The 26163-nt window shown below is 47.2% G+C and overlaps 12 protein-coding genes across 12 annotated transcripts; 7 read left to right on the forward strand and 5 right to left on the reverse strand.

Moving 5' to 3' along the window:
* The first annotated feature begins 115 nt into the window (after nt 1-115).
* F4822DRAFT_304364 (uncharacterized protein) lies at nt 116-2109 on the forward strand. Its single transcript, XM_051455222.1, has 7 exons — nt 116-761; nt 817-904; nt 960-1056; nt 1115-1248; nt 1304-1372; nt 1431-1834; nt 1887-2109. The coding sequence occupies exons 1-7, from the start codon at nt 509-511 to the stop codon at nt 1925-1927; spliced, it is 1086 nt and encodes a 361-aa protein (XP_051311835.1). The 5' UTR covers nt 116-508; the 3' UTR covers nt 1928-2109.
* A 126-nt stretch (nt 2110-2235) lies between these two features.
* F4822DRAFT_408842 (uncharacterized protein) lies at nt 2236-3506 on the reverse strand. The gene is made up of 3 exons (XM_051458609.1): nt 3452-3506; nt 2919-3356; nt 2236-2852 (listed from the first exon to the last, which is right to left on the reverse strand). Exons 2-3 carry the CDS (start codon nt 3136-3138, stop codon nt 2338-2340), a joined length of 735 nt encoding a protein of 244 aa, XP_051311836.1. The 5' UTR covers nt 3139-3356; nt 3452-3506; the 3' UTR covers nt 2236-2337.
* A 1461-nt stretch (nt 3507-4967) lies between these two features.
* F4822DRAFT_430938 (heterokaryon incompatibility protein-domain-containing protein) lies at nt 4968-7709 on the forward strand (the record flags this gene model as incomplete). The annotated part of the gene is made up of 2 exons (XM_051461394.1): nt 4968-5052; nt 5251-7709. The coding sequence occupies 2 exons, from the start codon at nt 4968-4970 to the stop codon at nt 7707-7709; spliced, it is 2544 nt and encodes an 847-aa protein (XP_051311837.1).
* A 91-nt stretch (nt 7710-7800) lies between these two features.
* On the reverse strand, nt 7801-9724 carry F4822DRAFT_304556 (uncharacterized protein). Its single transcript, XM_051455225.1, has 2 exons — nt 9181-9724; nt 7801-9073 (listed from the first exon to the last, which is right to left on the reverse strand). The coding sequence occupies exon 2, from the start codon at nt 9071-9073 to the stop codon at nt 7892-7894; it is 1182 nt and encodes a 393-aa protein (XP_051311838.1). The 5' UTR covers nt 9181-9724; the 3' UTR covers nt 7801-7891.
* Nucleotides 9725-11165, forward strand: F4822DRAFT_304634 (uncharacterized protein). The gene has a single exon (XM_051455226.1). It carries the CDS (start codon nt 10270-10272, stop codon nt 10765-10767), a length of 498 nt encoding a protein of 165 aa, XP_051311839.1. The 5' UTR covers nt 9725-10269; the 3' UTR covers nt 10768-11165.
* F4822DRAFT_304531 (uncharacterized protein) lies at nt 10788-12618 on the reverse strand. The gene is made up of 3 exons (XM_051455224.1): nt 11820-12618; nt 11635-11769; nt 10788-11579 (listed from the first exon to the last, which is right to left on the reverse strand). Exons 1-3 carry the CDS (start codon nt 12513-12515, stop codon nt 10809-10811), a joined length of 1602 nt encoding a protein of 533 aa, XP_051311840.1. The 5' UTR covers nt 12516-12618; the 3' UTR covers nt 10788-10808.
* Nucleotides 12619-13651: 1033 nt separating this feature from the next.
* Nucleotides 13652-13964, forward strand: F4822DRAFT_430942 (uncharacterized protein; the record flags this gene model as incomplete). The annotated part of the gene is made up of 2 exons (XM_051461395.1): nt 13652-13834; nt 13896-13964. 2 exons carry the CDS (start codon nt 13652-13654, stop codon nt 13962-13964), a joined length of 252 nt encoding a protein of 83 aa, XP_051311841.1.
* Nucleotides 13965-14227: 263 nt separating this feature from the next.
* Nucleotides 14228-16962, forward strand: F4822DRAFT_304514 (heme peroxidase). The gene is made up of 5 exons (XM_051455223.1): nt 14228-15375; nt 15432-15490; nt 15551-15845; nt 15906-16268; nt 16324-16962. Exons 1-5 carry the CDS (start codon nt 14635-14637, stop codon nt 16597-16599), a joined length of 1734 nt encoding a protein of 577 aa, XP_051311842.1. The 5' UTR covers nt 14228-14634; the 3' UTR covers nt 16600-16962.
* Nucleotides 16963-18644: 1682 nt separating this feature from the next.
* F4822DRAFT_304771 (NAD(P)-binding protein) lies at nt 18645-20324 on the forward strand. Its single transcript, XM_051455227.1, has 2 exons — nt 18645-19308; nt 19362-20324. The coding sequence occupies exons 1-2, from the start codon at nt 18924-18926 to the stop codon at nt 20033-20035; spliced, it is 1059 nt and encodes a 352-aa protein (XP_051311843.1). The 5' UTR covers nt 18645-18923; the 3' UTR covers nt 20036-20324.
* A 1-nt stretch (nt 20325) lies between these two features.
* On the forward strand, nt 20326-21878 carry F4822DRAFT_304772 (uncharacterized protein). The gene is made up of 4 exons (XM_051455228.1): nt 20326-20858; nt 20916-21122; nt 21192-21402; nt 21461-21878. Exons 1-4 carry the CDS (start codon nt 20692-20694, stop codon nt 21782-21784), a joined length of 909 nt encoding a protein of 302 aa, XP_051311844.1. The 5' UTR covers nt 20326-20691; the 3' UTR covers nt 21785-21878.
* Nucleotides 21879-21890: 12 nt separating this feature from the next.
* On the reverse strand, nt 21891-24461 carry F4822DRAFT_408857 (HAUS augmin-like complex subunit 6 N-terminus-domain-containing protein). The gene is made up of 2 exons (XM_051458610.1): nt 24006-24461; nt 21891-23949 (listed from the first exon to the last, which is right to left on the reverse strand). The coding sequence occupies exons 1-2, from the start codon at nt 24321-24323 to the stop codon at nt 21973-21975; spliced, it is 2295 nt and encodes a 764-aa protein (XP_051311845.1). The 5' UTR covers nt 24324-24461; the 3' UTR covers nt 21891-21972.
* Nucleotides 24462-25644, reverse strand: F4822DRAFT_408858 (uncharacterized protein; the record flags this gene model as incomplete). The annotated part of the gene is made up of 2 exons (XM_051458611.1): nt 25360-25644; nt 24462-25286 (listed from the first exon to the last, which is right to left on the reverse strand). Coding segments are annotated over exons 1-2 (281 nt in total), but the record flags the coding sequence as incomplete, so codon positions are not given.
* Between the last annotated feature and the right edge of the window lie 519 nt (nt 25645-26163).

Here is a 26163-nt window from a genome sequence, read left to right on the forward strand (position 1 = left end):
AGGGAAATGATTTGGCCTCGGCCCTTTTCTTCACCAAGGCCGCCAGTCATCTATTAATCCGCTACGTTAGCAGGGTGCTCACAGGCTTCAGGTTATCTCGATTCGCGTGAAAAGTCAGACATATCTATCAGAAATCCTATCACCGGCAAAATACAGAGCCTATCATGTTTTGTTTACTCGAAATCCTAAGGCGCCCTTAATCCTTTTACCCGGTGCGGACTTACCATAAACACCCTTGCGCATTCGTCCGAAAATATTAGCCTCTAAGCTCTCATATCGTAAAGGGGTAATAACCTGCCGAGATCTTTCTGGAAATTCGATAAGTTGGATGCCATCCAAGTTGATATTAATAGAATATGGACACATCGGTAGTTAATAAGCAATAGGGAGGCTGTTTACCCACGTGTGTCCTGATCTACATATATCCCAGCACGCCCAACGGCCGGTCACATCTGGTACGACTTATGTTTTCCGCACAACAAAGTCTGTAGAATCAACAGCAAGCAAAATGTTTTGGACTACTCTCCTCAGCTTTGCTGCGCTCGCCGAGGCGGCGCCCCAGTTTGGTGGTGGTTTCGGTGGTACCACTATGCTTCGATTCGGTTGCCCGAACGTTGTCATTGACCGAATTGACCCTCTCGTCAACCCCGGCCAAATCCCCTCCGCCCACGTCCATCAGATCGTCGGAGGTAACGGTTTCAACGCCTCTATGACCACCGGTGATGTCTCCACGACTGCCGACTGCACAACTTGCCAGTTTAGTAAGTTTATCCAGTCCAAGCAGTATGCATAGTACCATTACTTACGCGGTCGTAGGCGAGGATTTCAGCAACTACTGGACGGCCAACCTTTACTTCAAGGCCCGCAACGGTACCTACAAGCGTGTGCAACAGAAGGGTCACGCGTACGTCTCTAGAGACACTAAATTTTTGAATCCTTACTTACTCTGATTTTCTTAGTCTTCAATTCAACGACCAGTTCTCCACCCAGACCCAAGGTGGTATCCTAGTCTACTACGTCTCGGCCCAACCCGGTCAAATCACCGCTTTCAAGCCCGTATGTTCATTCCATTGCTATTGCGAATGGGAACTGTAATATTAACATTTTATCCTAGGGTTTCCGTATGCTTTCTGGTGATGCCATGGCCCGATCCAGGTCCGACCAGACCCTCAAGAGACAAAACTGCTTCCGCTGCTACACCGGCCCCAACTACGGTGGTGACACTGGTGCTCCTTGCATGGACAACAAGTAAGTCTTGACCCTATCTTATTCAAGAATTCCTGATAACTAACAAGATGTAAAGCGTCGACTCCGAGTCTCTACCCACCAAGATCTGCCCTGGTGGTATCCGATCCAACATTCTCTTCCCTACGTAAGCCTTCTACCTACACTAATTGACCAATTCCATGCGATACTAACGATTGGTCTAGCTGCTGGGACGGAAAGAACTTGGACAGCCCCAACCACCAAGACCACGTCGCCTACCCCACCTCGGGTCCGGCCAACTTCTTGAGCTTGGGAGGCTCCTGCCCCTCGACTCACCCCGTCCGTATTCCCCAACTCATGTACGAGGTCGTCTGGGACACCACCCCCTTCAATGACAAGTCCATCTGGCCCGAGGACGGCTCCCAGCCCTTCTACCTCAGCCAGGGTGACAACACTGGATTCGGCCAGCACGGTGACTACGTCTTCGGCTGGAAGGGCGATGCTCTCCAGCGTGCCATGGACACCTCCGGCTGCATGGGTGCCAAGTGCGCCAACCTCCTTACCCAGCAAATCGACACTGCCCGCAAGTGCTCCGTCAAGAAGGTCGTCTCCGAGGACGAGGATGGCTGTAAGTTAACTCCTTATTCATTCCATGATATTAGTATACTAACTTTTCGCAGGGCTCACCGAGCTCCCCGGTTCCTCCATGCCTATGGCGTAAGAACCTCTTGATCTTGTCAAAATAGGGGTTGTGTAGGAATGAAGGATCGGTTATGAACTTCAAAGATAGTCCGAAATATGTCATTTATACGTAGGACCTTCTAGTTTGAACCGTTTTTAGGATAATCATATTAGCATACTAGATTGTGTTATAATAATAGACATTCTTTATTAAAAATAGTGTCCCTGTATTATCTGTGTAGCGTGATGCTGTCTCCTAGAAGCACGTATGAGCCACGTCTATCGTACTTACCATTAAATCCTCCCAACAATCTATTTTCAACGGTATTTGCATTCGCCAAAGAATGACAGGTTTTCACTGATTAGTATTCAGTCGCCTAGGTAAGCCCAAGATGATGTGTTCAAACAATTTATATTATAGATGCGAGCTCCCCGAGTATCGTTATCCCGCTATAGAACTGATTCCCCAGGCATAAGCCCATTCCTCCATTTCATCGTAGAATGTTTGTTCGCCCAATCTAGCATCACATCGTAATCGACACATTCATGTTTCGAACCCCAACCCGGACCCGCCTCCGTCTCGCTCTCCAGATTGGTGTCCCCAGCACACATAATAGACTGTCGTAGATAATCAAAACAATGCGCCGAATGATGAGCCACTTCCCCCGTTAGATTAACACCAGCGTATCCTTGCTGGTAATGCTCGACTATATACGACAAGCAATGAAGCTGGTGGAAAACCGACATCATGAATGCAGGCCCATCTGTTGTCCGGTCAAGTGCTACCATGAATGGCTTCCCGAGGATGCCGTAAGTGTCGTAGTCGGGGACTTGGACGTAACCCCTAGCGTCTGCGCTTAAGGGTATCCAGTTATGAAGTGAATGAAGCGTATCATGCTCATCGAAGAGCATGTCGTCGCGTACATATTGCGGGTCGGGAAGGAATGTGTATATCTTTCGAGGGACTATGAAGACATATTGTCAGGGCTTTTCTTATTGAATCATCTATGGATGATATAGAAAGCACATACATTTTGGTACGGGAGGTCTTTCGACTCCGACCCGTTCGTAAGCTATACTGACTAGCAAGCCGGCTATTATGACACCCATTACAATCTCAAGGGTGAGCCGCAAGTATTGCGTGGTTTTCCGGGAACGTTTTTCGCGGGACCAGATGGCATCCTCGCGCGATGAGGATGGCGCAAGGAACGCCTGTTCTTCTACATTATCTTGTTCTTTGCTGGAGCTCATCGTAAACCATGCACGCAGTTTCGCGCAAGTGGGGTCATTGGAGCGGAATGCGGTTTAGATACGATATTATCAGAAACATTATATAAGGAAAAGGTATTTGAAGTTATGATAAGAACCTAAGGTTATTTCGCGCTGCTCAGAGATTATTAGGCATTGTGGAATTTGCCTAAAAGGGAAGTCTGTTGTGCCTCCGTTCCAAACTAGGCCATCCCCTCTATCTGTTGCAATGAAATTAACATATGGCCATAAGATACTACAATAAATTGAAACTTATAATTGTAATAAATTTCGCAATTTCATGCTGGGCACTCACCGTATAGTTACTACAAAATACACATATTGAATTGATGTGAAAAGTTGAGGTGCTTTGTGTTTTGTTTTGAATGTACCTAGGTATCATAGTGTGCCACCGATCTGGTTTACCTTCTATATATACCTACCTAGGTACCTAAGTATGTAAACGTATCCAAGTACGAGCGGCATTGATAATTGAAATCGAGTCTATTAGATAGGATATTTCTATAACAGAAAATGCCTCAACATAGCACATGAGTAGCCTTCGCGCGTTATACTGCTGGACATATTCCCACCCCTTTTCGAAACATAGAAAGATTTTATACGGTAGCGATATGTTTAATGTGCCAAAGAAACTCCGTTGACCAAATATTGAGATATTTCAGTGAGGTGAGTAAGAGGTATGTCTCATTTTCACTCCCGATAATATACCCCTTACCTATAGTAAGAACTCCAAGTAAGTGCCTTAGTACCTAGACACCTTATATATGCCTACCTGGGAAGATAAAGTCCGACCCTTGGGGCTGTAAGCTTTTATTCAAAATAATCAACCATATTATACCTAAGGATGGCATCTGCCGGTGAATAGCGTTTATAGCTTATCGCTGGTGGCCGGGGATTTGTTGTTACGCTAGGTTTGAAAGTAAATAGGGGGAAAGGAAAGGGGTGGTGACGGTCTGATTCAGTGACACTTATTTAAACACACGGTATCTACGCTTATTGTAACGGGACTCGCGCTATACCATAGCTGGGGTTTCTTTGGGATATCAAGCCTCATTTGACAAACGTCCTTAGGGCTGTATAGCTTGGTACGTCTTGATTAACCTTCTCGCGGAGTTTTACACATTTGCTTAGCATAATATACGTATTTATATAGTAGACTTAGGTACGTCCTCGGATTCTTTACGTTTTTCGCCGACTACCCACAACTCACCGCCTCTTCCGTATTTGCGTTAAGAGGCGTGTCGATCAACCCGTGAATGATGTTGGTGTAACGCAAAGATACTCAGAAAAGAAATGCTTGCAGAACTCAGTGTACCCCTAGACTCGATCCTAGAGCCTCATCGGAGATACTGTAAAATTTTCAAGCTCAGCTGAACATTGCGCGCATATTAACCCACAATGTTATGCGTATCATGTCACTGTTACACCGAATTATTACCATTCATAGTTAGACTAAATTCCATCGACATATCATCGTAGGGTATTTCTGTTGTACCTAGGTACAGTGACACTTAATACTGGCCTATTGGGTTCCCAAAAAGTTGGCTCGCCTACTTAGTAGGTAATTCTCTGAGTATGATTCGATTAGCGGCAACTTCATGCGAGCCGGGCTGTTACCTTATAATGTTCCGCGTTACGGTTGAGTTTACTGCGTCGCCCGCTTCAATTACTAATTATCTACGCGCCCGTTACTTCTTGCAGTCGAACGCATTATCTATATCTTCATAAATTTCTGCAACTTTAAACCAGGTTTGGAGGCATGTCGAGCTGCATATCGAGCTGAATATAGAGCCTAGCCTGCTTCCGTCACCATGGCTACCCTACCATGTTGGGATTCCCCTGTAGCATTTATTCGCGGATTAGATCGCAAATACCTGCGTATCATGCCTTGCAAATGTAAGTCTTGCGGAGGAGCCTCGTTCTATGATGGCTAGCCGACTTTCTTTATGTAAGTCCTTTAAACCGCCCTGCTCGTTCGATTGCTAGATATGTCACATGGTAGATTAATTCCTAGGTTGAATACTCATAAGTATAAGGCAATTGTTGGATCCTTATCCTTAATTTGGGCCACCGCAACCCAACCTTGAATCATAGCCAACAACTTATGCAGCCATTGCAAAAGACTTCGCCTCTCAACGGAGAAGTTTATGATAAATGACAACAAGCCGTCGGATTTAGAGCCATCTCTTGAGTCCTTACGGCTGGCTAACGAGCGATTCTCTCTCAAGCCATTACGATATCTTAAAGCCGCGGCTAAAGCAAATACTTGCGAACTATGCTCGATCGTTTCTCACACCGTTCCAAATGATGTGGCGCTTTCATACAAGAATGCGGAATGCCATCTTGTTTGGGAGATTGACGGTCGTGATTCCGCTGCTAGTCGGCCTGGTCACGGGAGACGCATACGTCGATTACGGGTTCGCTGGTATAACGTAAATCTCAAGCAGTACAATGCGTATCTTGTATTGGCTGCCCCTTCAAAATTTAACGACTCAGACCTTGGATACCGCGATCTTTTGGGTGCCGAAGCTCAGTTTCTCGGAAGGCGCCTAGGACGACCGGTGAATAAGCAAAGCTTAATCCGAGCGTTCTTACAGCTCTGCGAACAACATCACCATGGTCGTTGCGCTGAACCGTTCGAGATCGGGGGTGACAATGTCAATCCATTTTCGGAACCCTATTTTGGTGTCATCAACATCGAGGATGAAAGTCTTGGCCACTTACCAAAGCGCGATGGAAGCAACTGTTATGAGGAATATGCGACTGTAAGCTATTCCTGGGGCAAGGAATCTAATAAAGAATATAGAACAACCACCAAAAACGTCCAACAGCGGCTCAAATCTGGTGGCATGGCAGAAGTTATTAGATCTATGCCAAAAGCACTCCGATCAAGTGTATGGCTTGTACACGTCCTTGGAATTAAATACATATGGATCGATGCAATTTGCATTGTACAAGACAGCAGTCACTCCTGGAACCTTAATGCACTATCAATGCATCTGATTTATGGAAGCTCCATGTTGACTATATGCGCAGCGGATGGTGAAAACGCAGATGCTGGGCTAGTAGCGCTTAAAGAAAAAGAAAAGCCACCTGTTCAAGTAGTCGCAACATGTGCGCCTGGAGTGGACTTGATCCTTCATCAATCCCCTGAAGCAAGCATCGAAAATTCGACGTGGAACAGACGAGCATGGACCTTTCAAGAACGCCTCCTCTCTAAGCGTTGCCTGATATTTAGGGATGGTAGAATTTACTTCCAATGCCGCTCTACGAGTATGTCAGAAGACATTTTCGCGGAGCCTACGGGCTGCGGATGGTCACTAGATCTCATACACTCCCCCCTGCAGATGCTGTCGCAGTTGAAGGATCGATCTTTGTGGTTTTACATTCGCTGTGTGTCCTTGTATACCCTTCGAGAATTATCCGAACCGTTTGACATTCTCGCGGCATTTAGCGGCATGTGTAAGTTCATGCAGCGTACTTCAGTGGTGGCTCCGTTCATATTCGGCCTCCCGAGTTCTCATTTCGACTTTGCCCTTTTATGGCAACCAGTTGGATATTCATCGAGACTAACAGAGTCAAAGCGTTCCAACGAGCCAAAATACAAGGACATGAAATTTCCGACCTGGTCGTGGTGCGGGTGGAAGAGCAGGGGAAACAGGGGGATCAGGTACAGATCTGAACTGGTAGACGGATGTCTGAGCGATGTATGCGCATGGCACAGTGATCACACCTGGATTGATTGGCACATACGAGACGGCTACGGCACTCTTAGACGTGTTTGGGATCGCAATCGAGTCGGTAGCGATAGAAGCGAGAACGTTAGATGGAGAGGTTATATGGGATCGCGAACCGACACACCTGGGTTAAATAATCCCTATGGTCGTCGTTTCCTAGATGGAGTAGAGAGATGCTTTAAGGCTCCCCGAAACTTCGCATTAACTCTTCCAGAAGATCCGTACCACGTTCGCACAAGAGAGAACGGTGATGGAACTGGCGGTAATGACAACCCGGAGTTCCCCGACCAACCTTTTCTGCAATTCTTCACTTGGAGAACAACATTCCACGTTGTTCCAGTTACAGCCAACTATGTTGAGGAAGAGCTATGCCGCTGCCATATAATGGATCAACTTGGAGATAAGTGCGGATCTATCCTCGTCGATGCTCAGTGGCTGAAGGAACGGCAGGGAGCTCAAGACGCAGGCTATTGGACTGCCTGGTCGCTCTTTACAGCCCCGGGAAGACTTGTTAAACGCATTGGAAACCGGAGACCCGAAGAAAGTGTCCAATTTAAAAATCAAAAGAGTACTAAATTCAGGTTTATCGCTATTTCAGAGGCTAAATCATTTACAGAGGAGGAGTTTCCTGACTGGACTTATTATATACCTAAAGAAAGGTCGGAGTCGGAGTGGGACTTGTTCTATGTTCTTTTGGTCGAAGAGTCCAAAACCGAAGGATTTGAGAAGTGTTACCATCGTGTAGCTCTTGGAAAGGTTTTTAAAGCGGCTTTTAGCCTGTCAAAGGATGAATGGACAGAGATCATTTTAGGCTAGCTATGACCCAAAGTGGCTTGTATACCTAGGTATAGAAGAAGTCGTGAACGGAAAAGTCACGACGATGAGGTAATCAGGTCAGCGATCGTTGTGTATTTTATTCAGTTTGCTTGCTTGCGTATAAGCCTCGGTAATTGTAATCAGCGGCCGAGAATTTTGTACTAGGTAGGTATTGAATCTCGTTACGACTCATCAAAGAAAGCTACTTCGGGGAATCCGGGAGACGGCCCATCCAAGAGTGATGAATTCTTGCCCAATAATGTGTAATCAAAGAACGCCTTAACGTAGGTATTCATAATCTGTACCTCCCTAGTACCATTTATCGACCCTGCTGCCTGGTCTGCTCCGGGCTCAAGTGTCTTCCAGAAGCCGTCATCGCAGTAGTCATGATGCGTCGATCCGTTTACTGCGGTCCTCCAGTATGGCCCCGTCTGCCAGTTTGGAAATGAGGCCCATGTCGGGTCACCTGTGTATGAACCGTGCGCAGACTCGCTGCCAAAGAGGAATGCTGGTTTTTGCTCATCGGCCGCACTAGTATTCGACGCTGGGTCTCCGAATAAGGTGCCGTCTAAATTCAAACCCGAAGCGATATTCGAGGACCTCTTTAATGAGCCCAAAGCTGCCGCACCGCCCAGCGAATACCCAAAGGCACCAATGTGGGTGATATTGAACGGTAATTGGTGCTCGCGTATCAATCCTGGGAGCGCCTCCAAGAGCGCTGCATTGTCTACGAGGCGCGTGTCATATATATCCGTGATGAGCTCAATCGAGTTATAGTCGATGACGATCCCCTCAACTGCCGTGCCGTTAGGGAATCGGATGAAGGGTTGCTCGTAGGGGTGATCAAGCCCTATGACGGCATAGCCGTAGGACGCTAGCTCAGAGAGGATGATTGTATCACCCTCAACTGGTGGGCCGCCAGCTCCAGGACCAAATAGGATGGTTGGGTAAGGTGGAGTAATCACTTTTGGTTCTTCGTTGATGAATATTGTCTTTTCCATGAACGTCGCATTCTCTTGAATCGTCGATGTAATGGACGACAGAGTCCCAGCCGTGTAGTTCCATAATTGCTCAAAAATGGCCGCCGTCTCGGGATTGAGGTATGGTTTTGGGGCGCCAGGCTTATCGAGTGTCGGGTAGAACACAGTAGCCAAGAACGCCGTGCTCACATTGTTAGGCGCGACTGGATCATGGTCGTTGTAATGTTCGATAATGTACTTGCGGACGCCTACTTGATACGGCCCAGTGGGAGGGGGTAGTGAGACAGCGTCAGCCAAGTCAGCCACACGGAGAATGGTAAACACCGCGACGGCGATAGTAACTCCGAGGTTAGGTATCCCACAGCCTGCATGAATCAATCCCATCTTTATTGCTTCCAAGATGTGAAACCTATGATTAGTTACTCTGGAAAACGATAGAAAAGGCATCTACGACACGCCATCTCTTATATAGGCTCATTGATTTGACCTACATCGTTGCCTTGTGATGCCGACGCCCGGGTAGCTCGTAAGACTCGAAAGTTGGGAACCTTCTAAGAAATCCGTGCCTCTATTTGTGTGACGATGTATGTATGCGTGTTACACAAGTTTCCGGAGCTATCGACGCCGTGGCGCAGCTTCTTTTGCGATGAGCTGAGGTTTTGCTCCGCAAAAATTTTCAAGGGCCCGTTGACAAGAGTCCCTGCTACGTCCATTTCGTATAAGTAGAGGTAGATCGGTAGCTTTTGAATACCTAGGTAAGTAGGAGTGTAGTTTGACGGTAGTCTGACATGGTGGGTTATCATCCACGCTCCACAGAGTGTGCGGGAGCTTAGCCATCAAGCATGGCAAAGAATCTGTAAGTTCATTGGAAAGCGGCGTGAAAAGAAAGTGTGAAGCGTTAAACCTGCTATTGGCCAATTTGCGAAAGCAACATTGCCTGGGAAACATCTGGCTGAGCTGTCACAAAATGATAAAGTCGATTAATATCATGTCGGTTTCTTCTACTGTTACGGGATTTAATAATCGAGTGTGATATTAGGAAATACCTATCAACCAGTCAGGATGGGTTGTTTGGTCAGCATATTTTTGAGTTGACTGTGACTGTGAGCGAAGGATTTAGATGATAATGGAACGGGATCTCAACCCCTGAAAAGCTTGGTAACCGTGTAATCCTGTACGCACGTATCACTGGAGCCCCCTAACTGCCGATCGTATGGATCTCAGCTAGGAGCTTGGTCACTTCGTGCCAGTTACTGAATCCGGTTAGCATCGCGAGGTACGTACCTTCAATATAGCTTCAAGTGTTCCTAATGCAGGAAGACGTTTGCCAAAAGACCCAGACGATCCGTGTATAAATAAGTAGTTTACATCCTAGGGTTTATTCCTCACAAACTTCCATAAAGCCACACTCAATCTATAAGAAAGAAACAGACCCTTCACTCTGAGAACATTTACTACTCCACTACAAACAGCCGACAACCTAGCATTCGAGTAATCGCTCAACCATCAACAAAACTAAACAATCAAACAATCATCACAGCCGTTAATCATATAACATCTGCTCAGATATTCAACTCATCATGACTTCATCCGGCGCCCGCGTGATCGTCACAACTCACAACGAAGATGGTACATCCGTCTTCCACTCCGACAACGTGGTCGAGCCGTTCTCACCCTTCGGACCAGGCGGGAGTTCCTTCTCCGTCTTTGACGCCCGATCCACGGTACCTGTAAACAATCAAGAGGGGCCGAAAGATCTACAGAAGATACTTCCACGCGTACCACCCGCCGGAGTCACTTTCTGCATCACCAACATGGCGCCCCACCATAGCGCACCGATGCATCGAACCCTGAGCCTCGACTATGCTGTTGTGCTTTCAGGCGAGATTGTCTTAGGTCTCGATGACGGCGAGGAGAAGACTGTTAAGGCGGGCGACTTCATTGTCCAGCAGGGAGTCAACCACACTTGGCACAACAGGACGGATGAGGTTTGTCGGATTGCCTTCGTCATGGTGGGGGCGGAGAAGGTCAAGCTAGCGGATGGACAAGAATTGGAAGAGACGGTGTTCAAGAAATAGTGCACCGTAGGTAGTAGCATTAGTCAATTTGGGAGCGTGCTTCATATTATACTAAGACATCCAAGATGTGACTTCATTCCAGTGTACTCCCGGATCCGCTCAAACACCACACGAGCACTCTGTGTTTGCTCGGGTGTCGTTGACATTCGCATTTGGACTCCTTTAATAACTTTGATAGGCCAGAGTAGTAGGTATCCCCCTATTCCTCGACATCTAGGAGAGCCGGTGCGATGATCGTGCACACGACCTAGATGATCAATGTCACCGAACATTTGAGGGACGGTCGAGAGAACTTCATCAGCAAGTTTACGAATCGTCTCGGTGAATTGTTCAATTAATAGATGAAAGCTCTCTCTCAGCAGCACACTCGAGTCAGGGGATCCTACTGCAGCAATTAAACAGTTTAAAAGCTGTTGGTGGCCAATCATCCGAGCCGTACGGTGGTAATTCCATTCATAGGCTATCCAAATGTCCGGGTGGAGTTGGATAGTATCGGTTAATGGTCGCACTGAAGGATCGAATTGAGGCAAGTCGGCCACACGCAGGGTTTTGAAAGACCATTGGGGCTTTTCGCGCCAGCTGACTACTTCTTGGTCTAGCTTGATCAACTCATGCACCATTTCAAGAACTTCGAATGTCGATGAAGTGCCGCTAGTTAGCGCTTCCTGCAAATTCCGACCCCGCTCGCAGATCTGGCTGATCCGTAAAGCGTCTTTCTCTAAACGGACTGAGGGGGTATTGTCATTCAACTGACTAATCCAGTGGACCGACTCGTCAAGTGGTTTCATATTGAAGGCTAACTGTTCTCTTCGCTAGGACCAATCCGTAAGCTTCGCGAGTGAATAACAGGGTGTAGACTTAACTTACAATTCTATGGTGAGCAAGCCTAAACAGACTCCAACCACGAGGATTGTAGATCTGATCGAACCCTCGCAGTCTCAATATTTGCGCCATACCCTGGGTATGAGCTCCCCTCATTGAAGGATCATTGATGAAGAAAGTCTAATGCTTTAGTATATGTGATCGATTACAATACGACATTATGGACATACCTCGAAAATGTCCAACATAACCACAGTCATCAAGTCATAATCATCGGGGACCTTATTCGTCAATGACAAGGACTCTCCCAGTGCGGAAAGCGACATCCCATAGCAATGAAAAGCCTTGCTAGCTAGCTCGTCGTTGTTTTGGGCTTTGGATAGGTCGGCATATGCTGCGGCTCGAACGGCCCAACGAAGCGCAAATCGACCCTCCACGTTCACATCCTTAAACAAGGATGGCAGATGCTCAAGAAACCCCGGTGAAGATGTCTCGTTGCATGGGTACATCACGTATTTATCCATGAAGCGATCAACCATCACGTCTTCTGGAGGAGGCTGCAAATGGGTGGGAGTTGCCTTAGCCCACGGGAACTGATTCGGTAATTCAAGACCCTTGGCTTCTTGTTCCGTGAGATCGGAAGGATCAACAAACGCAGGCGATCTACTCCGGTCTAATCTATTACCAACGGACCGGCTCCTTCGTCTAGACCTCCGCGTAGAACTGGTACATGGCGGACTCGCCGTTACTGCAGCCGCGTGCTCTATTACTTTATTCGTCTCATAGCGAAACACAATACTAGCTTCGTCGCGATAACCTTCGCATATCTCGTTTCGGTTCATACATCGCTGGCATGATGGCTTTCCTTGGTCGCATTTAACTCGTCTCTGGCGGCATCTCAAACATCCACGGCTAAGGCGTGACATTTCTACTTTCAGTTCTAGATGATAGTCGACATATCCTGTAAATTCGGGTTTTCAATCGACCTTCTCAGGTTACGAACTGTATCATTTCAGCTCGTCAGAGTCCCTTCTGATTACCGTTTATTTCCGCTATTCCCGGAATAGGGGCTTATGCCGTAATCAGCTAAAGCGCCGAATAAAGCTATCACGTGACATATTCCCGCCCGTGTTCATAGAAGGGTCTGGATTTGTATGATGGATAGTAGTACAGCATATTTTCTCGGCTTCTTTTTCGCATTATCATTAGTGGATAATAATAGCAGAGCAATAATAAAGAAGATAGATGTAGACATCGGACGGAAATAGAACGTATGACCGCATGATAAGTACTGGAAAGTGTTCTGGTGAGCAGATAGATAGATGTTCTTGACGGGTTTAGAAGAGTACCGTGCTATTTCCATGCTGACCTTATGTGCATGCGATCGATTAGGTAAGCATTGACAAAGACAGATCTTCTCTCTCGATTGGCGAATTGAGATGGCTGCGCGGTAGGAATGGCTACACCACTTAATCTAGAAATTTCCAGCGCGACTTTCCACTATGAGATCTGTAACCCCTTTTGTTCATAAGTGGGTTACAAGAGCAATATCTATAAGAGTCATCCCAATTAAGAACCTCCGTCATATCGCCAATCTTCAACGTTTAGTAATGGTACGTATGACGTGAATCCGACCATTTAAGCTATAATCTACCATCGAGCCGTTCGTGGATCTAAAATTGAAGCCGGTGATGATGACGGAGTTGGGGTTTACAAATCTCCTCCACGTCCTCCGCATTTACCCCAGACGAACGAGTGTGGATCGACAACATATGACGTCCCCATGAACAAATACTCGAAGCTTCGAGCGAATCGATCTCGAGTTTGCAAATAAGATGCTAATCTCCCTCTATAGCGTCGCATGCCTGACATCGAACATGAAGTCATTCGTCACGAGATGCCACGAGATGGATGACCTGTTTAGGGAACTAATTCGATTATATAGATGGTGAACTACCCTCGACTTTAGCATTTGTCCATTCCGACTATTACACACATATCCACAGAAAAACAAGTGAAACTTCAAATCAATCGAACCACAAAAAAAAATACAACTTCAATCATGGCTGACGAAAATCACGGATTATCCGACAACGCCATCATGGGCGCGCACGACATGATCCACCATGCCGAGCAAGAAGAACATGAGTACGAAGCCGCTATGAAGAGAGGAATCTCGGATGAAGCCGCAGAGGCTGAATACGACCTGATGCACGGCGCCGAGGAGCGGGCCGCCCGGGATGAGGTAAGGATCACTCAACCTTAGATGCCATTGTCTACTAGAACGCATGCTGACACTTTCGCAGAGGAGACGTCGCGGCTCCTTCAACAAGGTCAAGAGGACCTTAGAAAAGCTCATCCCCGGTAAACATTGATCGTTCAATAATCGGAACATCATGGCGTCGAGTCAGTAATTGTACTATGTATATTATCGCGGTTTCCTTCTGCTATTCATGATATCCTATGTTTGTCGAAGGTCTGGTGGCCTATCGGGGAACTCTGTATTGAGCACACGACTATTACTACTTAGGTAGTTGTAAAGTTATATCAACCGGTCTCTTCCTCTCCTCGAATACGAAAGGAGATATTTTATAATAACAACTTATACCGTTTACTCAATTCATCCTAGTTACATATGCTTGTTGCCGCTGACATCTAGCAACTATGGCGCAAGTCCACCTAAAAAGTGACCATACTTAGATCCTATATTCGGTTAGCCTCTATTCCCACCAGGCTCGGGGCTCGGGCGTCTCAGCATGTCCCGTATATCGGAACCACCCGAGCAGCACGAAGCCTCCTCCATTTCCTCGAATTATTATCTTTTCTACAATAATTCTATTCCAATTGCAAGGGCGAAGATAATGGGCAGTGCTACTTAATGTGGCAGGTTGCAACCGAAGGTGGAGTATCGTCGCATCCCGTATTTCTAGTCCACATTCAGCTTAGCTAACTCGAGTAATACGAGAAAATCGCGAATATGTTGTTTCCTATTGGTTGTATTGAGCGGTTTCAAAGAGACTAGAATTGATGTGAAACCATATACTCATGTACGTGCCATATAAGATGCGATACTCCCTTAGTACTCATGTGCGTAAGAGGTCAAGCCCTCCCACCAGAGCTACAATGGTGCGCACTAGCGGCCCCGACACGATGTTGCTATTAACACTCGCTGCAGTCGCAAGCGGCCCAGTCGCAGCGTATTCGTGGCCGGACCCTAAAATCGACTTACTCGAGAGCATCCTCTACCAACAGAACGGGTACCGACAATATGGGCTAGCTTTCGGCGTCTCACCATGTACCAATATGGCCAACATGCAAGAAACAGGTCGCGACGACTCGGCGGAATGGTTTCGGACAGCATATCACGATATGGCAACAGCGGACGTGCAAACTGGCATAGGCGGTATTGATGCATCCATCGGGTTCGAAACCGACCGGCCCGAGAATAAGGGTAAGGCCTTTAACGAGACTTTGAGCTTCATACTCGCCTTTCAAAGCGCGCGATCCTCAATGGCTGACGTTATTGCGCTCGGTGGGCTATTCTCCGTTGGGTCGTGTTCAAATGGTGAGGTGATTATTCCTTTCCGAGGCGGGAGGATAGATGCCCTCGAGGCTGGACCGACAGGAGTACCCCAGCCGGAAGAGGATCTTGATACGCATACAGCTGCCTTCGCTCGACAGGGCTTTAATGTTTCGGAAATGATTGGATTGGTGGCATGTGGCCATTCGATCGGTGGGGTTCACGGAGAGAACTTCCCGGAGATTGTTGACGTTGTGGATGATATCGTAAGTTGACGTGGGCGATTAAAGACGGGGGTACTCTTCTAACGAAAAGGTAATAGAATAACCAAGCAAGTCGTCAAGACTTTGACGAAACATTCGACAACTTTGATAACAGCGTGTGAGTTAGGCCGAGTCAATACTCTAGCTACCAGTCTCGATTCTGATGTTGACTACGTAGTGCGAAACAGTTCGTAGCCAACACTACGCAGAATCCCTTGGCGTTTGGACACAATGAGACGACGAGATCCGATTTCCGCATTTTCAATGCCGACGGCGGAGAGTTGATTCGAAAGATGGCGGAATCGCAGCAGTTCTTCTGGGATACATGTACGACACTGCTGGAGCGTATGATAAATACGGTACCGAAGGGTGTCAAGCTTACGGATGTCATTGAGCCCATCCCGGTCAGGCCTAATAACTTGTTCATCACAGTTAATCCTAATGGAACCCAGACGATCTCAGGAGAAGTTCGGGTGTGACATGAGAATCCAATATTGCTCACTCGCAGTGGATGGATGCTAATCCTAGCGCAGATACTAGAAGACGGCGTCACATCCGCTAACCGCCAGGTCCTCATTCACCTAAAATCTCGAGACGGCAAAAACATTTCGTCTAACCCGGTCGTCGCAACAACGCAAAACGGGCTACAAGTAGTGGGCTACTACAAGAACTTGCCAAGCTTTACGTCCTACACGTTCACAACAACCGTACCGACCACCGTGGGGGTTTCGGCCTTTGACGTCCAGCTCAAAGATGGCAACACTGATATAACCAATACGAACGGCGGTGGCGGTTTTCCATTCCAGGATGCCCTCATCACACAAGCGGAGAGCACGTGCGTAGGGCTCGAGTTCTTTAGTACTAAATCTAACAACACATTAAACATTAGCGTCGCTGTAAGTAGTACCCTCGAATTATTTATGCTAACGCTGTTTTAATCCTTCATTCAAGGTTCGCGACGATATGGAATTCGATACCGTGCAGTTATGGGTACCGAAGCCTGTGAACATGATCGGGACTTTTTCAACTCGGTTTGAGCCAACGAGTACTGAGCTATCGAAGACTGAGTCGCTGAATGGTACTGGTTACTCAATTTACTCCGGATCATATTGGTTCACGGTCGATTCGGTTGGCCCGATGAAGACGTTTGACTTATTCGCTTCGGGGCCGAATGGGGTTGTATATAATAATTTTACAAGATGGGCCGACTTTAATGTATGCCAGTGAGTCAGTCTCGAAGACATATATAAATGCGAAAAGTATATAATTCAGAAAACGAAGAATAATTTCACTAAATATGATAGAGGATGCTTGCTTGAAGAACTCAGTTTTTGGGCTATGCTTCACGTCGAAGCAGCCGTCTCTCATCATAGTTCTTGTTAAGCGCCCTGTATCAATCCTTATAAGCCCCCCCTGGCCAACGAATAATCCCCCAGTACCGCCTTATATGCCTATTAAAACTCTGACATTATTAGAACCCTACTGACTTCCCCCCACAAGCATGCGGATTCGTAAGATCGTCAAGCAGCAGCGCTACTTGTTCCGCACCTTCCATATGTATAATATTCGGCGTGATTCTTCAAATTAACACATACCTGCATACTGGGGGTTAGATAACAGCCAATTTTCTCAAGACAGTATGGTATAGGGACGAGCAAAACTCACCTAAAAGGATGATGAATTGAGACCACGGATTCGATCCGCGTTCAGGGCGATGATGAGGAGAAGAAATCCACTGAGGTAACGCTAAAAGCGTGGAACGTAAAGAGAAATCTTTACGTCCTTCGAAGATGAGCAGGAAATTTTCTAAGCTCCTTTTATATGTCCTAACAATGCAATAGGGGGCTAGTTATTGATATTATTTCGGTTTGACACTCAGACCTGAAGCAACGATATAACGGTTCAATTGTGACTCAATGGGCTTTATTTTGGGGGGCACGGTCCCTATAATTAGAGGGCACATAGCGCTATAAGCTTGGATAGTTGGCCATCAGAGGCGGCAGTCATAGCGGTAAAGGTACCTAGATAGCCGCTATATAACCCACGCCTCGGTGGGGTTGATGCGCCGCTGGCGTGCACATCCCCTACAAGTTTTGAGCGACATCTAAGAGATGTATAGAGGTAGTAGTGGTTAATCTGCACGAAATATTCATCACCCATCATGAATTCGCCCCGTTATTAACTGCGCTAGAGTCTTTGGCTGTATTCAGGGACCGCCAGTGATATAATTAAAGTTCATCGGCGAGATGACTTTCTACCTAGGTAGAGTATCGTACCGGCCACAGGAAGGTTGTATGGTTGATGGCGCAGCTCCAGGAGGGATCTGTGCCAACGAACGTCGAACTGGAGACGAATAGGCATCATTCCAATTACTTTAGCCCGATATCCCATTACGTTGCTTTCTGCGTCGTCGTCTTGCTTTCTTAACTCCCAAAAATATGTGTCAGTGTTCAATCGGGCTCCTTTAAAACAATGGTGATTTCGAGGTACCTTAATGTCACGGGAGATAGTTAGGGTTGCATTTCTTAGATTTGAAGCCGCGCCGTAAGGACGTAAGGATTTACTTCTTTCCTACCTAGATACAGGGCCACGGGGAGCTTACAAGGCCCCAAGCAACCTTGGAAGTCTAACACCCCTGGAAAGAGTGCTAGCTTACGAGCTCCACAAGGAAAAAAATACAGGCAAAAGCGGAACCCCTTTTAGCACATTCATCGCTATTGAGGCCGCTGTAATCACCAATGGTGGTAACTGTACTGTAGTTGGTATTCCCCAATTGCAGCACTCACCACCATAACCATTAATCGGGGCTTGATTGCTTAGTCATTCTTTATTTGCTTACAAATGAAAGTTAGTCAGCCGTAAAAGCCCGAACGATTCAAAAGCATACATCCAGAAATCCATTGAGATGCTTCTCGTCAAAGTTGACACCCACCCACGCCGCCAACATACTCCAAAATCCTATTCATTCCAGAGCATTTAGAAAGTGTGAATAGTAAAAAACTCAAATGGACTATATTTTGAATTTCGATGGGTACTAATTACTACGAAAAGTCCCAGATGGATCAGTTCACGTCCCTCGCCCGGGGATTATCACAATGAGCATTCAGACTCGGCGAACCCTTAGCCCTACCGGTGAAGGAGATATCCCGTCTAGTCAAAATCAGTGAGATGTTCATCCGACCCTTTATAAAAACGAATGTAAAACTACACGTTCATAATAGAGTGCTTCGGTGTATTGGATTCCCATAGATCGAGCCGATCGGTCGAATGAGTCGACCCGGCCATCTTAACCAAGAGCTTTAGTCTCTGAAGTGCCATTAGCGTGGCTTTCGGTCATGCTATCTTAGCCTTGTGGACTTCGTCGGCCGGCAATGGCACGAGACCGGGGTCCTTGTAGTCTCGGTCTCGGTGCACATCCGTGTCCGCAGTGGCCTGGCCTCGCGGTTGCCCGGACTTCCTCATTTATATCAATCCTCGTATAAAATTCAGATGTATCGTTATAAATCGGATGAAAATGGAGAATTAAATGGCATTTTAGAATTGAAGTCGATATGGAAATCGCAACAACCACTTCCCCTAGGAATACTGTCTTCGTCACCGGCGCGACTGGGTATATTGGCGGGGCCGTCTGTCGTGTATTCGCCCGCGCTGGTTGGCGTGTTTTCGGCTTAGTCCGAAACCCTGAAGCAATCGACGACTTAATCGCTGACGAAGTTATCCCTATCGTCGGATCTATATCTAAAGAGCCAAATTTCCTCAATGAGTTATACAAGCATACTCAAACATTCGATGTTATCATATCCTGTACCGAGGCGGTACCTTTCTGTCATCATTACGAAGGAATTTCAACTGTTCTTGAGTTATTGAGCAAGACTTCAAATGAAAAGGGGGTAAAGCCCCTCGTTCTCATGACTTCTAGTTGCAAGGACTATGGCAGTAAGTGATTCTCCACATTAAACATATATTTCTATCCTATTAACTCCCAGAAGCGACGTCTCTCCACGGCGCCCCGGACCTAGTGCCACATACCGAAACTACGCCCCTAGGCCCCCCAGGCTTCCTACACGAACGTACCTTCACCTCGCTCAAGGCGCTTGAGCACAGCGATCTCTTCGATGCTGCCATCCTCCGACCGACGCCCCTCTTCGGTTACGGAAGTAGCTATTGCGGCCTCATGTTCGAAGTCGCCGCAGCCTCGATCTCCAGCGATGCTAAGCCATCACTTGATATCCCCGCCGACTTCAGCACCATTTTGCACTCGTGTCATATTGACGACTGCGCGGCGGCATACCTAGCCCTTGCGACGCATGCAGAGAAGGACCGCGTGTCTGTCGCAGGTGAATGCTTTAACATCTCAGGCCGGAGATACGAGACCCTAGGTGAAGTAGCCGGGTCTCTGGCGCGTGAATATGGGTTCGTTGGTGGTGCGCGAGAAGTGCCTCCCGGGACCGTCCCCGTCGCGAGAGCCGCACTGTTTGGGTTTAGTCAGTGGGTGGATAGCTCCAAGATACGGGAGCTAACGGGATGGAGCGATAAGAGGGCTCTATTGTCGGAAGACTTAAGCATATATCGGGGCGCGTATGAGGTTGCTGTTGCGAAGGCGGATGAGGGCGTTAGGAGGGTTAGGCAGAGGGCTATCAAGGTGTGGGGGGAGTTGGTTTAAGGTGCTTGGAATCTTTGACGAGGACAAGTGAGGCGATACTAGTCTCCTGGTTTGATTGGTATTATACGTGTTGTATTAGTGCTCCAAGTCCGACTTTTATATTGCTAGAAGGGTGTACGGGTGACCAACGCCATTATGAAAGCATGCGCACGTATGGTGAGGGTTAGGGTTGGGGTTAGCATGAGGGGTTACCCCTTGACTCTTTCACCGCGCCCGTTTCCTTTCTCATTAATACACCTACAAATACTGCTTACCTGAGAGCTCAATAACTAGGTAGGTAAAAAGGTATATAAATCTTATTTTACGTATCAGGATGTTCATAATTAAACTCCGAAGGAAGTATTTCATCCAGGCGTTCCAAGACTTTGCTACGAATGCTCCTATTTTAGGCTATTATATAAAACATGCTATTACTACATCACGAAGAAATAAACGATCTCATCCAATTAGCACAAGCGACCCCGCACATTCAAACTCGATCTATGACAGACAGAACGAATGCTACATATGATATAGCATCATATGTTTTGTTGGCAGTATTCCAATCGCATCTCCCAAGCCGATGGTCCACCAGCTGCGCTCCTCATGAACTGGCCGCATAACTCACGTAAAAAGTATACGGCTTCTCATATTGGGTCACGTAGAAGAAAAATAAGATGGCTACAGCCGTTGCGACGACGCAAGTATCTCATGGGTTCGGAACCTCTGCTCAAGAGCCTATACATACAAGTCAAACACCAGAACGTCACGACGTACTCACGACGATTAACTACTACAAGGACCCGGGCGATGGTTCTCTCCCAATGCCAATAGTTATCGCTAAGTGAGCGGCCAACTTTCTAGCCTCATTATGGCGTATAGACTAACAAGACATCCAAAGTAACACGGTCAAAAATGAGCGTCCACATATACCCCAACATACAATCATCCACGACGTAACAGGCGAAGAGGAAAAGTACTCGCTCGACAGCCACGGGTTCCAATTCCTACGACATAAAAGCAAAGTGAAATATCTACAAGACTTCCAAGATGACGAAGTAGTCAAAACCAATTACTACCCAGAGTCGATACAGCTTCTTAAAGATGTGTAAGTATACCCCTATTCTTCCCCCTCGCCTCCCACCCTTTTTGAATGGAGTGAATTGACAGAAACTAGCACCGGCGCATCCCGCGTCTTTATATTCGACCACAAAACACGCTGCGGCCCATCAAACTGGCACAAGCTGGGCAAAGGCAACCGATCATCACGCGGGCCCCTATTACGCGCACACGTCGACCAATCCTACGACGGTGCCGAACTCGTTCTACGGCGTTGGTTCCCAGATGAAGCCGATGAGTTAGTCAAGCGGCGGTACCAAATTATTAACGTACGTCTCTCACCTCCTTTTTTAGCGCACTTTCCTAACGCTGACCGTGACTACCTAGATATGGCGCCCCATCCGCCCCATCCAAAAAGACCCTCTAGCAGTAGCGTCCGCCTCCTCAATCCCAGACTCGGATCTCGTCGCCGCGTCTATAATCTACCCCGCGGACCGGGACGAAACATGGACGATCCTCCCGCGCGCCACGCATAAATGGTACTACAAGCGTGGTCAACGACCGGATGAAGTATTGCTCATCAAATGTTTCGATTCGGATGAAAACGTACCGGCGAGGCGAGCGCCGCATAGTGCTTTTGATGATCCGAGTCAGAAGGATGCGGATGCTAGGGAGAGTATTGAGACTAGGGCTTTGGTGTTTTATGACTGATCGGTGGAAAGACCGGGTTAGAGACTGGCTTGCGGGGTCTTGTTTGGTGGCTGTTAAGAGGTCAATGTATGTAAACATCGTGAGAAAATTCACTTTTCAATGCACATATATATTCCAAGGATATCAATTTGGTATCATATTCTGACCGTTAATCTAAACATCGTTACATAAAATTCGTACTCATATTATTATTCGTTCCACGGTTTCGACGGGCTAGGCAGGGGACTCGTCTGTACGCGTGGTCTGCTCTTGAACACTGCTTCGTAATCTTCTTGGTTGCCGTCCATCAATTCCTCAGCAATCGAAGTGTCGGCGAAACTTTCTTCTTCCAATCTGGGGAAATAACTATCTTTCCTCGGTACCGGCTTGCTCTTCTTTTGCGATCGCCTTCTCTCTAAACGAGCTTTTGCCTGTGCGGCTTCGTAGCCGACCATAGATCTTCGAGTACGTCCTAACAAATCTTCGTACTGTTCACCCGTTTCTGGTGGTTGGATGGAGGATCCGTCTGAGCCACTTTGGGTAAGAGTAACCTTAGTGGGAGATAATGGAGGGAAGTCATCATCTTTTTCATAAGATGTCATCCGCGTCATCGACATACGAGTTCTCTCAGCTAAGGACAAAGTATGGCGATGCTTCTTCACCGGGGACGGCGATGCATTTGACATCGACGCCAATATTTCGTCAGCCATAGCTTGGGTTGGAGATACCGATGTCAACGGTGTGGGTATTGACTCTACAGCCTGGCTCGGATACGATACTTCGGGTTCGGTAGGTGAGAGATCGCGCGAAGTAAAAGAGTGTGAAATTGAAGCCGGCGGAATGTCATCTTCTTTAGGTGCTTCTTGCCTTCTACCTAGATATCTTGTCGATTTCGGTGGCTGAGATGGCTTGATTTGTTCTGAAGTCTCAACTTCTGGAGCTAGACTCGGGTATGTTTTCTTGTTTCGATCGTACGTAGGTTCGGCGGATGATAGCTTCGGTATCTGCCGTCCGGTTCCGAAGCTGGTCTTGGGAGGCATAAGACGGTTTTGGCGTCCAAGCTTGGGTTGGATAGGCTTCTCAACCGGTTCCGGCTTATCTTCTGGATCATCTTCCCATTCACTAATATCGGAGATCGGATCGATTGTAAGCTGCGGATTCGTAGTATCTGAGACGCTATCCGGTACAGGCCCTCTCCTCGAGCCTCTCAAGAAGTTCGAAAAGTCGGGAATCTTCGGCTTCCCAACAGCTTCGAGGTCAGCTTTCATATTATTGATTATCTTAGCATATTGTGGAGGCGGCGCATTAAGGCTCGCTTGGTCTTTTACGTCGATATGACCGATGTTTAGCTGTTGATGCGCAGTGAAACTCAGTGCAACATCTTTCGGCTTGTTCGTAGCTTTTGCTTCTTGGGGACGTTGTGGGGGTAGGCTCCCAAACATCTTCTTTCGAAAGTCGTCCCATTTCTCTAGTCTCGCCCTTTGAAGACGGACTCGGCTGTCTAGCTGCTCCAAGAGGCCAGCATTCTGGTCCTCTAAATCAGAGATTCTTCCTTCCTCTACGCCAGCCCAGACATCGTCGAAGCTACTGCCTAGAAGTCCGCCTTTGCGTGGGTTCGTGTCGTTAAACAGCAGACTATCAACCCACTGATCGTTTCCGGTCCAGTTAGTCCGGATAGTATTGGTGATCTCTGCTTTCGTCTTTTCCGACGGCTTATCCACGCTTCGTTCGGCTTCGACTTTCAATTGTTCCTTTCGTCGGACGATTCCTCGCTCCTTTAATGCTAATAATTCTTCAAAATCGCGGTACTTCGCTCGTGCCGCATTCTTCTTCTCTAACAGGGATCGCAGAGAAACTTTATGCGCAAGTAGTAGCGCATTGAGTTCAGTTCGATCGCCTGAATAACCCCAATTTTCTAGTGATAGGCTTTCGGAGATAGCAGGACGGTACTCAGGTCCCGCGTTCAGCGCACGCTCTGCCACTAATTTCTTCAATACTGCCGAGGAAAAGACAGCAAGAACTTCTTCGAGTCGCTCGCCCTTACACTCGTCCAACATTGTCTTTCGTATTACCGCATCCCGACCGAGAACACCATTTTTCTTGGCTTGCTCGAGGCCTCGGAGGAGGGCCGCTCGTAGGTTGACGGATTGGACTTGGTCGAGGGGAGGGTAGAACGGTCGCAATTTCTATAAGCCATTAGTTAGACGATCCTTCTCACCTAAAGTGCCCATATTAGACATACATTTTGAGCTTCATCGTGATCCCATAGTGTAAATAGTTGGTATAGGGCCCATTCGACACATTGAATCCGCTTCTTCTGTCCACCAGCGGCATCCTTAGTAGAGAAGGTCGCTAGGGTAATACCGGGCCAATCCGACTCGTGATCGAGGTCCAGCAGACGGAGGTTCGTAAGGAATAAAGAGACGTTCAAGGTAGTGCAAGGTATTTGAGCAGATGCGATAGATGTTGGACCAGACTGAGGGGCGGTCAAGGTTGTTTTGGCGGGGACGCGTAGCGATCGCAAGCGTGCCGCCGACGTATTGGCTTGATTAAGCGACATTGCGGCATTGTTGGTAATATCATATGTATTATTGTCTATGAGGCCATGCGTATCGATGTGGTTTACTATATCAGCACCGAAGCCGGTATAGTATTAGTATTAGTATTTCTTAAGGAGAATTGGATAGAAGTTGTAAGTTAGTGGAGTGGATGAATTTATAGCTCTTTATTGTTGATTTCCACCTTCAAATTGATGCGCTAATGTGCTGTAGTGACCTTATCGATAACCACTACTCCATTTCCATTTTCGGGCGATTAGCAGTGGATCGCCCCGCCACTAACCCCTAAGCTTCCAGGCTATTTAGTGATCGATTCATGGATCTCTCCTTACTACAACCAACCAACCAACCTACATATTTAGGTGCCGGCAGCTAAGACAGTAAGAAAGAATACCACAAGCAAGAATTCCGAATAGCATCGTGAAAATCAATTCAAGCTTGAAGAAAACCTCCTGTGTCCATTTTCCCATTACAATTCCCAAAACTTGCTACCCAGCGCCGTATGCTCCAAATCCTATCAATCCCTCCAAAAGAATAGTACTCAAGGAATGTTTACTAAAGCCGCTTAACTCACCAAACCATCGCGATCGCTACCCTCTTCATCTCTCTTAATCTTCCTTTCAGCCCTCAAAACTCCCATACTTTCTCATCTCACACTTATATCAAGAAAGCATCTCCCTCGTAGCTCACTCATCCTCCTTCCCACACCCTCTCGAGCACTGATCCACACTAAGACACCGGCACGCCGAGCATGTACCCGCAAGAATAATCGTCAAGTCACCCGATACAGGGTCACAATGCGCTCCGCTGTTGCTCGCCGAACACATCGCTGTCGTACCCGGGGATCCGCAATCTAGACGCCATGATGCCGGCGCCGGTGTATTAGCTTCCGACGGCGTGGCTGGGGTCGGTGCGGCAAGTACGAGCACGGTGTTGAAGAGTGCGAGGAGAGTGGATATAGTGTTCTATAGGGAAGATTAGTAGGTTAGCTCTGGTTCGAATTATAACCATGGCGAATGAATGAGCGGTTAGATCTACCTTCATCTTGCAGGTATCTAAGCCGAAATACGCTTCTTATATAGGTACGTATCCGGGTCGATATGCGTTACACCGTGAGCTAGCTACCTCAGTATGCTAGTCGATGCGACGTTATAACGAACGCAAGTAAGTCAAAGAGAAGGTCGATCTACTACGTACAGAACGAGAGGCACGTAATTCACCAGAAAAAAACAGGGAGAAGGAAAACGAGGATGATCAGCCACGTCGTTGACTTATCTAGTAGAGATCCACGAAGAAAGCAAGCATCTACCATGGCACCCTACCATTTCTCACCAGAGGCGTAGAGTATATATATAGTTAGGTACCTAGGTGGGTTAGATATGTAACCCGCGAGCCCGGTCTCGATCTGTCCTAATGCCTGCTCCGATTTACCACATGCGTCCCGGCCCTGTATTCAACTAGCCCCAGCTAATATGAGAAATATATCTGCCCGGATACAACCTAATCCCCGGGTGGTTCGCCGAGTTTGGTTATATTTAGGTGATTCTAGATTGTTAATTATTACCCGGGAAACCCTTAATAACCTACCTAGTGATGCTTGTGGTAGTCATTTTCGGGAAGTTTGGTTTGCTTGGAGCATGGACGCCGATTGAAAACTACGGCGTACTGCTATAATCTACGAGATACAACACAGGGCGATCAAACACGCGAACTTTCAATAAAACATCAATTTCATTTTGTGTACAATGTACGGGAAATCTAGTCGAACAAATATGAAGAGACCGAGCTTAGAAATTCTAAAAATAAGCAGATGCTGTCCCTATTGATTACCCGGGATGTGGT

This window comes from Hypoxylon trugodes (assembly GCF_022578975.1).
Source record: "Hypoxylon trugodes strain CBS 135444 unplaced genomic scaffold F4822scaffold_7, whole genome shotgun sequence".
NCBI lineage: Eukaryota > Fungi > Ascomycota > Sordariomycetes > Xylariales > Hypoxylaceae > Hypoxylon > Hypoxylon trugodes.